General features: G+C 40.7%; 1 protein-coding gene across 1 annotated transcript in view; it reads left to right on the forward strand.

The window, feature by feature from the left end:
* Positions 1-293: 293 nt before the first annotated feature.
* The window catches only part of ETFA (electron transfer flavoprotein subunit alpha), a 40910-nt gene continuing 23229 nt past the window's right edge, over positions 294-17974 (forward strand). Inside the window, exons 1-6 of the mRNA XM_063445918.1 lie at positions 294-403; positions 1462-1611; positions 3023-3104; positions 12095-12177; positions 12330-12429; positions 17501-17611. Of these exons, the coding sequence (XP_063301988.1) occupies positions 368-403; positions 1462-1611; positions 3023-3104; positions 12095-12177; positions 12330-12429; positions 17501-17611 (562 nt within the window). The 5' untranslated portion in view covers positions 294-367. The remainder of the gene's footprint in view (positions 404-1461; positions 1612-3022; positions 3105-12094; positions 12178-12329; positions 12430-17500; positions 17612-17974) is intronic.

A 17974-nucleotide genomic window follows, 5' to 3' on the forward strand; every position in this document is an offset into this window, starting at 1 on the left:
ATAAATGTATTGCAAATTCATGTTAAAAATGAATATAATCTCTGCAAACAGAAGTGATGAGTAAAAACAGATCTTAAAAATATTTATTAGCAAAAAATAGTCAGTGCTTTTAAGCTTTCAGATTAACCAAACAAAATAAAATAAAATAATGCAAGCAACATGCAGCAGTTCTTATAGCAGGAGACCCTTAGCTTGCAGATAGAGTGGAGCCTCTACAACCATAGAGTTGCTGCGGTGGAGACAAGCGCTAAAGAGGCACTATGTCTCTTTTGTATAGAGCTCTAGAAATAGAACTACGTCATTTCCCTGCGCAGCAAGCTGACTCGCTACCCCTCCGGTCACCTCTGTGTTGGACAGTGAGGTTGACATGTACCGAGCTCTGAGCACCGGCAGGCAGCAGGGGGTGAGACACCGGATATATGGCGGCTATTTACTAATACAGGAGTAAAATGTGCATTATGCAGAGAGATAACAAGCAAACTTTATTCAATTCCCAGCAGCTTTATGTATAAAGACACAGACAGGCACACTATACATATAGTGTTTATATTCTATACATAGTCTTTATATTCTACATATAGTGTTTATATTCTATACATAGTGTTTATATTCTATACATAGTGTTTAGATTCTATACATAGTGTTTAGATTCTATACATAGTGTTTATATTTTATATATAGTGTTTATATTCTACATATAGTGTTTATATTCTACATATAGTGTTTATATTCTACATATAGTGTTTATATTCTATACATAGAGTGTTTATATTCTTGCCTTATCACTTTCTGTTTGTTCTTGATGTGTTGGGTTGTTATATTGTCTTGTAAATAAAACTGTATTTAAATTGATAGTGAATTTGGTGTGCCTCCTGGTTTATGTTTGGATTTCTGTATTTGTATGTTTTACAATGCAGGACACAGTGGGACAGGGACACTGCACCCAATGAGATTAAGTGGTCTGGGTGCCTATAGTGTCCTTATAAAGCGGCACGGTAAAACGGGGGAGGTGTGTGAGTGTGGTAGGTAAAGGTGAGTTTACTTACCTAAACCTGTCCCTTGCGGGCACCGCCATCGTGGACACCTTCAGCGTGGACGTCAGTGATGTACTCCCGCGCATGCATGAGAATACAACATTGAGGTCTTGTGGTGGATCATGTGGCCTCCATAGACACAGCCAATTAATCAGTGATGGCTGCAGGGATTGACTCTATAGCTCCGTCTTGTGTCAATGAAAGTCAGGTGGAGTCATGTCTCAGTATCTCTCTTTACTGGTTTGGAATTTCAGTGAAATTCAACACGGTCATAATGAGCATTTCATAAAGATTCTATCTTTATGAAATATTAATTTTTCGAAGAGGGGGATGGGAGTGACACTGCTGCTTTAAAGTTATGTTTTGTTTGCATGCTACACATCAGTATAACCAGCCTTTTTTTTTTTTTTTTTTCCTCTCTCCTTAGACATCTGTCCTGCGAAGGCTTCTCAGTACCTTGGTTATTGCAGAACATGACACCAATCAGGTGACACCAATAACTCTAAGTGCAATCACTGCTGCCAAGAAACTAGGGGGTGATGTGTCCTGTTTGGTTGCCGGGACCAACTGTACCAAGGTAAGTGACTTTCCGTTCAATGTAAATTGACATGTCTTTTGTTACTGTAAAATTGTGTAATAACAGGTTAGCTTAAAGGTCTGCCATGCTGGCAGGATCGGCCTTGTTATTCTGTGATTAGTCACTTTTACATAACTAGTCACCTAGTCAACCTTATTAGCCAAATATAATGTACGTGCACACTTTGCAACTGTAGATTCTCTATTAAACAACTATGGAGACTCATCAGCACACATACATAGTTATAGTGTCCCCTGGTGCCATGCTTCCATTCAGCATTAATCCATTTTTAATGTTAAATGAGAGTTCCCAGCATCCCATCCACTCTGTGCTGATTGGCTAATGAGGGAACATTATTAAAAAGGAGCTAAAGAATATGCCATCACAGGACACACTCCATTGCAACTCTGTTTTAAATTAGATTTCTCTATTCATCTAAAATAATAAAAGTACAAATTGTAGCAGCGAAAGGCTCCAAACATGCTATTTTCCCAGAGTCTATGCATTTTGGGCTTAAAGGGACACGCCATTCACCCAGACCACTTCTGCCCATTGGAGTGGTCTGGGTGCCAAATCCCATCATCCTTAATTCTGCAAGTATAATTATTGCAGTTTTCTTAAACTGCAATAATTACTTTGCAGGGTTAAGTCCTGTTCTAGCGGCTATCAGACAGCCACTAGAGGGTCTTCTGTGTTCTTAAAACACGAAAGTGTTTTAACCCCTTAAGGACACATGACATGTGTGACATGTCATGATTCCCTTTTATTCCAGAAGTTTGGTCCTTAAGGGGTTAAACGATGCTGGACGTCCTCACGTTATGATATACCTGTATCATTTTAGAGAACAGTCTATGAAAAGGATATATATATATGTGTATATATATATATATATGTATGTATTTGCATTTAAAATTAATTTTGTAGACAGCATTGGATTGGTTGATTCCAATCGTCAATTCTGATTATCTCAGCCAAGGAAGCGGCTGGGAGCAGATCCAAACGTCCCCCTGGCCAATCAGCATCTCCTCATAGAGATTTATTGAATCAATGCATATCTATGAGGAAAGTTCAGGGTCTCCATGCAGAGGGTGGAGACACTGAATGTCAGTGCTGCGGCCCAGGAAGTATTTCTAGTAGCCATCTGAGGAGTGGCCACTTGAGATGTCCCTAGGCTATAATGTTTACACTGCATTTTCTTTGAAAATACAGTGTTTACTGCAAAAAGCTGCAGGGACTGACTATATTTACCAGAACAACTACATTTAGCTGTAGTTGTTCTGGTGACCATAGTGTCCCTTTAACTGTTTTCGGTGATCTTTACACGTAGCCTATTTTTGGTATTTTTAGTTTCTCTCTGTTCCGTAAATATTGCAGGATGGCCTACTTTAAATGTCCCTTTTTGTATTCACAGGTAGCTGAGGAACTGGCAAAGGTGGAGGGAGTGAACAAACTATTTGTAGCTCAGCATGATGTGTACAAAGGATTGCTACCAGGTAAATATTGTATCTTATATTGGGTTTTACACTGCACCGGTTTACACATTTGCATCCTCCTCCTCCTTATCACCTCAGTGTTTTCTACTAGCCTTGATCTCCTCACTATCACTATTTTATATTGCATTCGTTATTCTTCTTCTTTTTTTTTTTCAATAATTGATTTATTAGTGTTTTTTATAATATATTGTACATACATAAAAAACATACAAAAAAACAATATATTGTATACATACATAATTACAAAGAAGTATATATATTATATTGCACAACATGTATATCAGCACCAATATTGAACAATATTACTGCTCTCCAAGTAATATACTTCAAGCATACAATCATCAGTAGAGGTGAAAGTGCCGGAAGCTAAATGTCCCTCACTTCCATCACTACTCTCATACAAATAAACAGACAAACAAACAATAAAGGTGACATTTCTTTCTTTATCATTCATATTGTAATTTATACCGCTCTTAGTTCATATTAGATTCCTCCTTTTCTGGAAATTCCTATTTAATGTCACAGTATTCTTTCCACTGTTGGGTTTTCAAGGACCTTTATCCATTTATCCCAGATCTCATATTGGCGAATATTAATACTTTAGTTGGAGGCTATACCCCTTTCCATTTTCCATTGGGTTATAATGATTGCCTTAAAATGCGGCCATGAACCGATTGATGTCTTTTTCCAGTTTTTTGCTATGGACATCTTAAAAGCCATCAAAGCGTGAATCAGCAAACATTTCTTATCTTTAGTTAATTGCGGAAGATTTAAATGTAAGAGCAAAATATCTGGGGTCCAGATATGCGTGATATCCAAAAGGTTATTTATTTGACCCAAAAATTGATCCCACGCTTCCCTAATTGGAGCGCAATCCCACCAAATGTGTAATTCATTCGCCCCCTCATTCCCACATCTCCAACATCTAGAGATCCCTTCCTTCAAAAATGTCTGTATCTTGTTTGGTGTCATGTACCATCTATTTAGAAGCTTAAAATGAGCTTCCCTGATATTCAAGCAATGTACCGTAGAGGATACTGTTTGGAGAGCCCTGTTCCATTCCTTTATATCGATTTTTATTGATAAATCTCTTTCCCATTTGATTTTAGCTAGGGGCTGAACAAGTCCTTTTATACTTTTCATAATCTCAACACATCTGGTTAATATTTTTGTATCTTTCTCGGAGTCTATTAGTTCATTTAATTTAGATATTGAGGATGACTTCGTTATACTTCCTAGGGAACTTTGCAAAAAACTTTTAATCCTAATAAAGTTAAAAGTCTGTGAATATGAAATACCAAAGACTCTCCGTATCTCGGCAAAGGGGATAATCCTCCTATCCTCTAATATATCTGCTAATTTTTTAATCCCATGCCCAATCCATTCTGTCGTATCTAAATTTTCCAACCACGTCTCCAGGCTTTTAAAGGACAAAGCTGGTAATATTTTATTTCTTAATTATAGTTGGTTTTTAAAATAAGTCCAAAACTTTACAAGAGGTCTAGTTATCAAATTATCGGTTAAACACCGTATATTTTTATTTCCACTATTATTTATTATAGGCCAAATTAGTCCAACATTATTATATGGGTCAGTAATATCTTCCCCTTCTATTTTAAACCAATTTTGTGAGATTCTATCCTGTTTAATTAAGGGAAGGGTATGCATCAACTGAGCCGCTTGATGATCTAAGAAGATATTTGGGAAACCAATACCCCCTTGTTTATGCTTCAAATATAGGAGATCCTGCCCTATTCTGGGTTTCTTATCAAGCCAAATATAATCTCTAAATAATCTCTAAATATCTTATTTATGAGTTTGAGCCGTTGGGGATGCATATGTAACGGAATCATCCTCAATAAATAAATAAACTTAGGAAAAACATATGCCCTAATAAAATTGACCCTACCCCACCAAGATAACTGCATAGAATTCCACTGTTTTAGAGAATGAGTCCATTCTCTAATCAGAGGGATTACATTAGCCTTCATTATGTTCTACGGATCTTTCACTATATTGATCCCAAGGTACACAAATCCCTTTTTTTCCCCATTTAAAGTCATGGTGTTCATTTAAATATTGGTAATCTTCCTCTTGAGAAGCACTGGATTCACAGCCCTCAGCAATTTTTTTTCTTTAACCCCTTAAGGACACATGACATGTGTGACATGTCATGATTCCCTTTTATTCCGGAAGTTTGGTCCTTAAGGGGTTAAACCTCTTTTCAATGCTGAGGCTGTCTTGGTGCTGGCCAGCACCGTGGACGCATTCAATCAATGCTTTCCTTTGGGAAACATAGAAGATGTTAGCTGTCCTCATGCAAAAGTTTAGGACATCCAATGTCGGACAGTCCAGGAAGAGCCTCTAGTGGCTGTCTGGAACACAGCCACAAGAGGTGTAGTTAACCCTGCAGTATAATCATTTGAGTTTCTCAGTAACTATAATGTTTTACAGATGAAGTGATGTGGGTACCTATAGTGTCCTGTGTATGTGTATGTGTGTATGTATGTGTGTGTATGTATGTGTGTGTATGTATGTGTGTATATATATATATATATATATATATATATATATATATATATATATATATATATATATATATATATATATATATATATATATAATCTTAGTTTAACATTACAGACATGTGAACTCCTGGTTTACACAATGTTATTTTGTTTTAGATTGCATTCAGAGTATAACTCAAAATGAAAACAAAGCATAAAATGGATATGTAGAAGGGCTTAAACATCCAACCTCTCTAAAAGCCAATAGATTAATTTACAAAGTGTTTTCTGTGGCAGTCTCAAAGCAAGTTGTGGAATAATTTTATAACATGACAGGAGGCTTCGTATTTGCTTAAGTCTCTCTTTACTAGAACTCCACAGCAGCACAGAAAAAACAACCAATCAGAAAAAAGTTAGGTACTATAAAACTCCCATCCCCATGCATCATTTCCTCTTTCTTTGCTGCTCTGCAGACAGTACAGGTCAGAGTACCTCTGCCTCCTGCTTCTAGGGTGGCTTTGGGATTTATTATGATTTATTTAGGATATATATTTTTATATTTTTATATTTAGTCATGATGTTTTAACTTATTTATATATTATCTATTTTTGTATTTAGTTATCTTTATTAGGTTTGGGATTATATATATTTATTAGGTATATATTTTATGTTTATTGTATTTAGTCATAATCCTGATTTTGATATCATATTATATTGATTATTTATATTTTATGCTATGATCTTAGTTATAACCTTTATACTTTTCATATCTTTATTTACATATTATTTATATTCTTTTTCCGTTATATATTTATTATTTTTGCTTCAGGATTATTACCCATTTTTGTTTTTTTGCTCGTTCCCCCTGTGTCTTTGGGGATGTTTTTTCTTGACATGTGGTGGTTTTCGGGGGGGTCCCTTGGGATTCCTTTCTGTTTGCTTCCTCCCCTTCCCCCTATACCACTACCTAGCGCTCTTCTATTAGCCCCCCACGGGCTACAGGCGCACGTTCGGGTGTCAGGAGACTAGCCGTTTGGCTGCCTCCTCGGACAACCCGAGCTCCTGTGTGAGCCTGCCGGCGACCGGGGTTTCTCGCGTTCAGACGCGAGTACCCTGCGGCCGGGTCCTCTCACACACGTGGCCGCATCTCTGCGGCCGACTTCCTCATAGAGCGGCATGCATCGGACCGGCTAGAGGAGGGTAGCGCCTGCTCGCGGCCCCTCCTCCACACGCGGTGATCGGACCGCAGTCTCCTTTCCATGCACAGTGGCTTAATATATTAAGCCAGTTCTCTATAGGTAATTTTGGTTGGTGTATGAGTTAGTTTCAAGTTATTTTTATAATACATTTTATGCCTCTGCACTATCCTGTGTAATCCGTTTTTCATCCATTACACAGCTCATGCAGAGTCAGCTTGACAGGGGGATCAGGGGTCAACATGCTTTGGGTTCCCCTATCCTTGGATTTGTAATAAAACCATACACATGTGATGACCTCTATAGTGCACAATTGATCATGTGGGCTTAGATGCATATCCTGGTGCATCGGTATATACGCCCCTGATACATCTCTGGAGTCAGAGATGAGGCTATTTGGGAGGATACCCACTGTCCATGGCAATTATAAAAAGCTAATGAGACCTGGCTTTGGCTCAAAATGGTATTCAAGACCAGTCCATGCTGACACTATTTCTATCCTATCAGGTTCTGTGGCTAGTAGAGTTGGAAGGTGGTGCCTTCCAAGCTCAATAAGAGGGTACACTGAGTTGGCAATTGTTTTACCTCACTCCTGAATATATACCACGGGTACGATAACCTTCAGGTGGCAGGCTGAAGATACAGGATTTTGATGAAGAAACCTCAGCATATTAATGTGCATGACTTATTCACAGTTCAAATGAATTGCTCTATATATCATTATTTACTGGCCACTATATCTCTGGCTCATTTTCAGCCTATAACCATTTCCGCTGGAATACCACATATGCCTGCTGGACATTTCGGGACTACTAGTCCCAATTATACGTTATTGACACGGTATTACGCTTTCTAATAGGGTTGGCACCTGGGAATCCTGTGTCACAGGACACCCTGAAGATTGACATGTATTTAAGGGACTGTGCCAAATGCAGGGGTCCCTTATTACTCATTTAGGCGCAACCGGGATTGGCCTGCTCTGTATGTACCCTTTGATGGGCCTGCTATGTCTGTGCCCCATTGATTGGCCTGCTATGTCTGTGCCCCATTGATTGGCCTGCTATGTCTGTGCCCCATTGATTGGCCTGCTATGTCTGTGCCCATAAGAACGGCCTGCTATGTCTGTGCCCATAAGAACGGCCTGCTATGTCTGTGCCCATAAGAACGGCCTGCTATGTCTGTGCCCATAAGAACGGCCTGCTATGTCTGTGCCCATAAGAACGGCCTGCTATGTCTGTGCCCATAAGAACGGCCTGCTATGTCTGTGCCCATAAGAACGGCCTGCTGTGTCTGTGCCCATAAGAACGGCCTGCTGTGTCTGTGCCCATAAGATTGGCCTGCTGTGTCTGTGCCCATAAGATTGGCCTGCTGTGTCTGTGCCCATAAGACTGGCCTGCTGTGTCTGTGCCCATAAGACTGGCCTGCTGTGTCTGTGCCCATAAGATTGGCCTGCTGTGTCTGTGCCCATAAGATTGGCCGGCTGTGCCTGTGCCCATAAGAATGGCCTGCCATGCCTGTGCCCATAAGAACGGCCTGCTATGCCTGTGCCCATAAGAACGGCCTGCTATGCCTGTGCCCATAAGAACGGCCTGCTATGCCTGTGCCCATGAGAACGGCCTGCTATGCCTGTGCCCATTAAAACGACCTGCTATGTCTGTGCCCCATTGAATAGCCTGCCATGTCGGTGCCTATTTAAATGGCCGGCTATGTCTGTGACTATTTGCTTGGCTAACCTTTCTGTGTCCTTCGTTTGACCTGCGGAGCCTATGCCCTAATGACAGGCCTACGCTATTGGTACCGAACCCCTTTTGGCCGGATGCCTGGGGTAATATCACTGAGGAAAACCCAGTGCACACCAGTGTCATGGAGATAGGCAGGTGTCCAGGCAAACACCATTGCCATAGTGTTCAAGAGGGCACCAGTATACGGCCATCTGAATATGGTGGCAAGGGTGAAGGCCCTAAACCTCATGCCTGAAGGGCAAAGTTTCTTATGAAGACCCCGGACACATCCACGGTTTACTCAAAACCGACGACGGCACATCTCCAAGGAGAACTTCGCACCGGCAGGGACCGGTATTCAGACTCCTTCAGGAGAAAGCGGTGTTTTTTCCTTGTCTTTACCATCTACTCTGTATATGCCTCCCGGAGTCCTTATAGGTTCGGTAGTTTTTTCCTGCGTTAGGTTAGCTCCTGGCCCTGTCCAGTGGGATTTACTTTTCTTACCTTCCGGCCTGCTGTTTACATTCTATCCGAGATGGAATGGGTGTATTTTCTCTTGTCTAGGTTTATTGTTGCTTTTTTTGTTTTTTCGTGACTTCCTTTTCCTATTCGCTCGGGTCGTCGTGAGGCCTGACTGGGCCTCCTCCGACCTCCCGGGCACTCGTGGATTGCGGAGAACGTCTCCAGCTTTCCTCGGACTACCAGCAGCCTACCAGGACCCCGCGCGCGCGCACGGGATCCTGATAGTCGGTTGATAGTTTTCCATTCCTTGTTTCCCAGATTGCCCTCAGCCTTATGCTGACATTTATAATTTGGTGCGCCCTACAGTTTTGGTCACCCTGAATCTCTAGGGACTCTAGTTTGCACCACGGGAGGGTGCGGCCCTCCATCACCTCGATCCGAGTATATTTATTTTCAGGAACAGAGGACGAATCCTCTCGTACGGAACCGGATACTGTTTTGTTATTAGAGGGCGCAGCCCCTCACTCGTCCTCATCCAGATACTGGGCTGGATACAGAGGACAAGTCGGGTGGACCCATTCTCATAGAGAGAACCGGTCTCGGATGTAGACTCTGCTGTTGGTTACTAACGGGTGCGGCCCGCTCAGGCTAGCAGCCGGACGCTCGCGCGATATGCGATCAAAGTAGTAGAGAACGCGGCTCTTTCATACACTCGAAGCTCTACAGTACCTCCAATTTGTTCATCACACAGGCTTTTGCCTGTGCAAGACATTGATGACTACATAGAGGGGCGTCCCTCCGGAATTCAATTAGAGCTGACATCCACGCTACTGACTTCGTTCTAGAGGACTGCCTGGTCATGCAAGTATTAGATGTTTAGACTAGATCCCTCTATGTGGATCTCCTGTGATGGATCTACTGGATCCGGGCCGCTGTAAAACACACAAGGAATACTCAGAGGTATGACGGGGGGAGTCTCCCATTTATTTACACACACTCCTGGAGATGGTACGCTAACGGATGGTCCTCCGTTTTTTTGAGAGTGCAGGTTTTTTGGCATATTCTGCACCGTATAATACAGAGTTTGCTTTCTGTTTTGGATATCCAGACCTTTACGAGCAAACTGAGCAGACAGTTTCTCCCATGTCAAGATGTCAGGAGATACGGAGACCTTCATGGAGCAAACAGGCACTGCCTTGCTTGGGTAACAACATTAAGGAAGGCCTATTGCCCAGTCTGAAGGTAAAACCGTACGTATGGGTCACATGGTAAATCAGGAATCCCCGGTTGTCTTGACTTCTCCGTTCTTTACGATCTTGGGATAAGATGGCATGACTGCCCCGTCTCTTCGGAGCGCATACCTGGTGAACATGGTTCGGAGATGGAGGACCCTTCGTCTATACTCTATTCATCCCTCACGGGAGCCGTCTGTTTTTGGATTCGCGCTAACCTCCTTTTTCAACTACCGTCGAGGAGATCTACGAGACTTTACAGAGGTACCTGGTGTGCCCCGACTCCTACAGACATCTTTCACTCTTTGATGAGGGCATTGCTGGATGGAAATCTGCGTTCCGGTTGGCTTTTCCCCTTCCTTTGAAGGTTTCCAGGATTCACTATTCCCAGTATAGTCGACCACCGTCCTTCCGCACAAGTTCAGTTCGGAACCCTGAATGGACGTCCTTTGGAGTCTTTCTCTACTGCGTCCGAGGTTTACACAGCCCATTTGGAATCTTAAAATCACTTAGAATACGGCTAGTTTGGCCACACTCTTGCCTGCATTATGAATTTATCCTCGGATGAGACATCTCACCGGGTAGGACAGGAAGGAACGAAAGATCCTCCTCGGTTTCTAGTGCGATTTTGGTAGTGGACTTGGGCGCATTCCTTGAGATTGGAGATCTACCTGCAAGGCCACATCGCCAAATGTCCCTGACACAATCGGAGGAGCCGCCTTACGGATCATGAGTTGAGACATGGTGACAGTTTCTTCTCGCGTCCCCAAGTCCGAACTTGACCTTCGATATTACAGCTACAGGAATGTGGCTGATAGGTCAGCTTGCCAGCTCATGGACCGGCTGCTAGGAAACAAATCGCAACCACATACAATGGATTTACCAGTGGATGGTACTTTTTTCCGTAATTGAGATCCTTCGTCGGCTGGCATTTTGTTTGATCCGTCTACTGTCAGTTATCGTACTTGGAATGTCCAATTAGGATTACGCTGGTATTTCCTGGAATAGATACCAGCGACACAAACAGTGTTGGATTGGTGAATTGAGCTTTGAAACAGCAAATACGAAGCCTCCTGTCATGTTATAAAATTGTAGATTATGCTAGCTTTAGTGTACCTATAATCTTAATTTTATTAATGACAGGAGGCGAGTATTTCCCACCCATTCTTGTCCCTCCCTTGTTTAATGTTATAGTTTAGATTATCAGGTACGTATGCAACTCTGTTTGTTGTCTCTGATACCTGTCGCTTGTTCCTTATGTCTGTGTTTCTTTTCATAAGTAGGGTTGGGATATCTACATATTAAGGTTAATTTTGGTTGCTACATTGGGTACCTACATGTTTATTCTGAGTACATTTCATTGGATAATCAACCTGTTCGATTCTGTTTTTTTCTCGTTTCAGTTTACAGTCCATCAACACTATCTAGTTTGACAGTTACTCTTGGATGGTGGACATCGTTATATTCATCGTATCTAGGACTTAGTTTCTTCCCCATGATGTTCTCTGCCTTTTATTCTGTTTTGTCGCAGCTTGAAAGAGGAAATGATGCATGGGGATGGGAGTTTTATAGTACCTAACTTTTTTCTGATTGGTTGTTTTTTCTGTGCTGCTGTGGAGTTCTAGTAAAGAGAGACTTAAGCAAATACTCGCCTCCTGTCATTAATAAAATTAAGATTATAGGTACACTAAAGCTAGCATAATCTACAATTGTATTTTGCTTCCTGAAAGCAACACTTATTAATAATCACAACTGCCTTGTAAACTCATTTAATAAAGCAGTACCTGGTCACTTTTGTTGCTTGAGTCTCTTTCTTTGTGACTGAATTTTGAAGCTGTGCCGGTGATTATAGTATCTTTATTGTTTTTCCAGAGGAGCTGACACCATTGATTTTGGAAGCACAGAAGCAGTTCAATTTCACACACATCTGTGCTGGAGCATCGGCTTTTGGCAAGGTGAGACACATTTGTTTGTTAATGTCTGATCTGCAAGTGCCACCTTCCCTTCTTCAGTGAGGTTTGAGGTGAGCAATTCTAGAACCACCAAATTCTAGACCTCTCTGTAGCAGTAGCCTGTTATGATTATCTGTACCTCGCTCTTTTTCTAGAGTCTTCTACCCAGAGTAGCAGCGAAACTTGATGTAGCTCCTGTCTCAGACATCATTGAAATTAAATCTCCAGACACATTTGTCAGGACAATATATGCAGGTGAGACATATTTGTTGTATTTATCAAATGTTTTGACTATATTTGGAAAATGGTTTTGTATATTGTGCATGTAGCTACATCATACCTGTTACTGTTAGGTCGTTGTGACGGAACCTCCCATGCCACAGCCTTCTTGAGAAGCGTAAAGGCTAGCCTCCTGCCCACAGAATATGGGCCTGGTCCCAGGGGCCCCTAATAGAGGCTGTTGTCCCTGTGGGTGAGGGGCCCCGGACGCTTGTATTACAACAGAATACCAGTGCCAAGAGAGCCTTTGTCTGCTTTTTTTATATTGTTTTATTAGTGCCTGTATGTTTTAGATCTATGTATTAAATTGAATGTGTGTGTGTATATATTTTTTGTATTTGAATTACAGAGAAGATCGTTCAAGTAATGAGCATGCCCAGTTACTGTGCCTTCCCACAGCTGCTTACATAGGTGTGGAAGAATGATGGGTTGCAAACATTGTAAGCGTCCATGTTTAAAGGAACACTCCATGAAATAATATCAGATAAAATATTTACAGTTTAAATAAGTTTACATGTAATTTTCTCTGCATGTTTTCATTGGAAGTATAGAAATCTCAGCTTGGAATAGCTGCAAATGTAATATCTGCAGCTACTGCAAACGCTCCCTTTCTTCCCCAGTACAGACTTATCAGTGAGATGCTCTAAGCAATTGCCTGCATTTTGAATTTAGCCCAATGAGAGGTTCAGAGGAATACGTAAACCCCAAGATAAAAAGAAAAAATAATTATTTATATATAAAACAATAATTAAAAATAAAAAAAATACCCTCCCACCCATATAATTGTAGTGAGTCTCCCAAACCAATGAGGGGCTTTTTTTTCTTCTTTTTTTTGCACTCGGGTACAAGTGTTTCTCTATGCCACTCCTTTGCTTTTGGATTGATTTCTTTGGTGGAGATACAGTGAGGTGGCTGCAGGACACACACTTTTGCTTAAAATTATTATTATTTTATTAGCAGTAAATAGTCAATCTATTGATCTGTGTTTTTTTTATTTTATTTTTTTATTTATTTTTTATGATGTATCTTCAAGTGGGCATTAAAAACACATGTTTTTAAATTAAAGATCAATAGGAAATGGGAAAAGATAGTCCTCAAGATTTACCAGTCTCTCGGAGTCCTCAACATATTAAAATGCCGTGACATTTGTGAATTTCCATCCAGAATTTGCAGTGAGATGAGAAAGTACCACTGGTGACATTCATTCGGCATAATCTGCAGTATTGAGAATCTAGAGTTGCCAAATCCATCATGGTTTTTATGATTGATATTACTTCTTTATGCCGATGTACAGCTCTGCAGTATACAGTATTTATTCTGCCGCAGGAGGAAATGAATCAAAAACAGTGCGTTATAATTAACAGTCATGGCTAATCTTTATGGGTTCTCCCTTGATTGATGAATTAATATATTATTATTATTTTTTTTTAGTTATTTAGTTTATTTTTCTCCCCTTGCTGCAGCTTATACATTCTGCAGAACTGTAATTTTCGCATTAAAAGTGACGCAGTCATGAACACATTGTGGATCTGGTATCCCTAGATCCGATCTCCCACTACCTGTGCAAAAGGCTTTCTCACGGTTTTCAGGCAGTGGTTGAGCGGTTCCGAGTCTAGCTCAATCAGGTGTTTTAATATTTCATTTTGCGAATAAAAAGTCATTTTAAACCATATCGACTGCTAAAACCCCATCTGATGTGCAGTGCAAAGCTACTGGTTACTCTGTAAATTTGTGTCTGCCCATGCTGACCTACTCTACGCATCCCAATGGCCGTCAAAACACTGACTGACAGAGTAGCCAGATTAAAAGAATAGCTGACTTTAATTTTTATTTATTTTTATGTATTTTTCCAGTTTGGCCATTTTGACATTCACTTTAAATTCTCCTTTTCGTAAATAACCCTGATAGGTTCCAGCACATTAAATTCCTCGAATCTTCTTTAAATGTTTTTTTTTTTTTTTTCATTGTGTAGATATATTACCAGCATTTCTAGAAGCACTCACAATGATTTGGATAGATTTTAGCCACTTTTTATAGTGTATCGTTTTTTGTATCTATGAATTCATTTCTCTATGTTTTCCCACCCTTGGTTAGATAAATAGTTTTCCTGTCTACTTTAGCACAGAGCAATATCAAGTGGTTTCTTGCCTGCATGTCCCGTTAAATATTAATCCATCCTGCTGTTCTGGGAGCTCGTCATTACAACATACAAATCTGTGTCCTCAGGTTGAGAAATCCCTCAGGGTCGCCATTACATACATTCCTACTCCTCCAGCAATAGCCCGAGTAGAGCACTTGGGCTTGTTACGGCAGGAAGATTACTGGCACAACCAAGCTGTAACAGTTCAATAAAATTCATTTTTTTTTATTACAAAAATGACCATGGATTTGTGTACTGGAAATAAATAAAAATATATATTTTTTTCAATTTTTCTTTTTTTGTATAATTTTATTAAATATATTTCTAAACGGATAGACCTCTAGGTACTTATGTTGGGCCATGCGAGGTTTATATATTTGTTGTAAAACCCCACTTTAATAATTTTTGTTGATTTTAAGTGTTTGCCTATGGGCTGTTTTATCTTCACCAGAAGATCCACCTTTATGCCTCTACCTCAAGAAAATGCCATATTTAGTTGCATTTTGACATAACTGACTCTCATTCACTGGGTTTTATTTTGATTTAGCAGGAAAATATAAAGTAAAACACACCTTCTTATATTTTACTGCAATAGGAATTTTGTGATTAACATGTGGCAAGCAAGGGAAGTATAAATTCTCTGCTGGTAGAAACCCCAATGACAGGGAAATCAGGCAGAACCATTGAGTTGGTTTCCATGGTGATTTCTCTAATTTTAGAAATTCGATCCGCAATTGCTTATTTTTCATAACCGTTTTTAGGATTGTTATACAGATTGCCAGCTCTCTTAACAAGAAGCTTGGATTTCCACAGGTCTTAGCAAATGTACTGTGCTAGTTTGCCATACCATCACAGCTACCGCAGCTAGAACTACGAATGTGTCTAAAGTTCTCATTTGACCTGGCCCCATGCTGTACAAGGGAATAGACTGATTCTTCGGACTTCAGGGCTCACTCACTCACTTACACAATTTGACTTTGCAGAGTGTCAGGGTGAGAAAGTAGTCACCCACAAGATGAAGGTGTTGGTTACAGCATACACGTTATGGTGTTCTTTTTAGGAGTAATGTGTGGGTTAGTCTTTCTGTTAGAAGATGAGTTGCCCATTGCTGTGGGATGTGAGAAATGTATCAAGTATCTGCTATATCATGGTTCCAGGTGTGGAGAGGCCCTTCTGTATCTAATTCACTTAAAGAGAGAGTTAGATGAGGGTGTTGAGAGGAGATATGTTTGTCTGAGAGCCATTGGAAGGTATGGATGGTGTTTCTTTTCCCAGAGATACTTTTCTGTTCACCTCTGCGCCATATGTGTAGGTGTATATGTAAAACCATGGAGAGATGGACTGCGCTGAGTTAGTTTAAGAGATGTGATGCAGATAATACTGCTTGAGGTGTGTGTGTGTATATGTATAGTTATTGATATGTATAGTTATTGGTCCCTGGACAAAGGGCAAAGGCCCCCACCGATGCCTGGGCTAGAGGAAAAGCGGAGTCATGGCTTTGTGGACTTAGTCCTACACCCTTATATAAAGCACAACTAAATCTTGGGCATGGCGCAGAGATTGAGAGAAGAAATCTACCTGACACAGAGAATGGCTTAACACTCTGGCCTACCTTTGGTGTCGGGTGACTCCCGCCTGGCAAAGCACCTGTGTGATCAGAGCTCATGTCTTATGAGCAGAGATTCATGCTCCTTCTTTTTGTTTTTCACATTATCTTATAGTTTCTACCCAGTGGTATCACAGCTTGTTGGTATTATTTGACCTAGATGTTTTTACGTTTTATAATACGTGGCCTTACCCAGAAGCTACAATTATTATAGCCTAACATTGATAATCAGAGAAAAAAACGGGTCGCAAGTGTATTCTGAGAACGGACAGCAGCTGAAATAGCCTGCCCTTCGGTGGGTCCCCGCTCAGAACTCAAGCTGGTTTTAGCTCATCTTGTGCCATTACAGAGAGAACATATCTGAAGCATATCAGACTGGTCCCACCCATACGGGCAGTCCAGATCCGAAATGCCAGCAAGTTCTTTCTGCACGAGAGACACCGCAACCCCAGACGATCGTTTCAGCCTTGTTAGGCATCATCAGTGAGGCATAGCTGATATCTCTCTAGGCACCGTGAGCAAGGGGTCCACGTCTGGATTACCCTTTAAACTTATGGAGAGAAAAAAACGGGTCGCAAGAGTATTCTGAGAACGGACAGCAGCTGAAATAGCCTGCCCTTCGGTGGGTCCCCGCTCAGAACTCAAGCTGGTTTTAACATTGATAATCATACTTACCTAGAGGCTCCTAGTCTGCGATGTCTGAGCAAATGGCCTGAACATCTCCCTACTCACTCGTAATTCCATGCTAACATGTATGTCTATCATAAGCTAGCTAAAAGTTGAAGCATGCTATTATTACTTTTGTTGGACTACCACACATGCCAGTTTAACATGACCTTTCATTACTAACCATACTTGCTCATCTTCTGGCATGAATAGCACCATCCTGTTTACTTATCAAAAGTTTTACAGTCTAGTCCTATGTCATACTGTTTGCTTTGAAATGCAAATGGAACACATGAACAGAAGGGTTAAGGGCCCTGCTCAATGAGCTTACATGCTAGAGGGAGTGGGGTATAGTGACACAAAGGGTATAAGTAGGGGTAATGAAATAGGTTGCCAGAAAAGTAATCACTGAGAACTTAGGTTATTTTTGACAGTTGCAGGAAAAAAGTCATGTGGGGGGAATGAAAACCTGCTAACATTTTACGTGATATGCTTTCCTGACGAAGTATGTTTTCGGAGAGGAGTCGAGACTGAGTGAAAGTCATCAACCAATTTTTTTTTTTTTTTCCCTCTTTTAATTTTTCTTACCTTTTGACTCCTGATCATAATTTTTATTGATATATTTTATTCTGTAGGAAATGCCTTGTGCACTGTGAAATGTGATGAGTCTGTGAAGGTATTCACTGTAAGAGGGACATCGTTCGAGGTGGCTCCATCATCGGGGGGAAGTGCAAGCACAGAAACAGGTGAGAACCAGTTTAAATGGATTAGTAACATCTGGTAATGGATACTGTCCAGTGTAGATAGTTATACAGGTATAAAGTGTGGGTTTAATTATTTACTTTAATATGGATGTTAAGGAAGGAGAAATGAAAAAAAGACCTCTAAGTTGTTGTTTGTAAATTCTGTGGGTGATAATTTCGGTAGGATGGCACATTGATTGCTATGTACTTATTGTTGAATTGTATCTATGTCCCATGGCTCTGATCCTTTTTTTCTGTTTTGTTTTCTTTAACACAATCTCCTTCTAATAGCTTGGTGTACGGATAAAAGCTGTGAACCCACTTAATCTTTCCATCCAGTCAGTAATCAGACAGAGGTCTTCTTAC

The sequence above is a fragment of the Pelobates fuscus genome, chromosome 3 (genome assembly GCF_036172605.1).
Source record: "Pelobates fuscus isolate aPelFus1 chromosome 3, aPelFus1.pri, whole genome shotgun sequence".
Classification (NCBI taxonomy): Eukaryota; Metazoa; Chordata; class Amphibia; order Anura; family Pelobatidae; genus Pelobates; species Pelobates fuscus.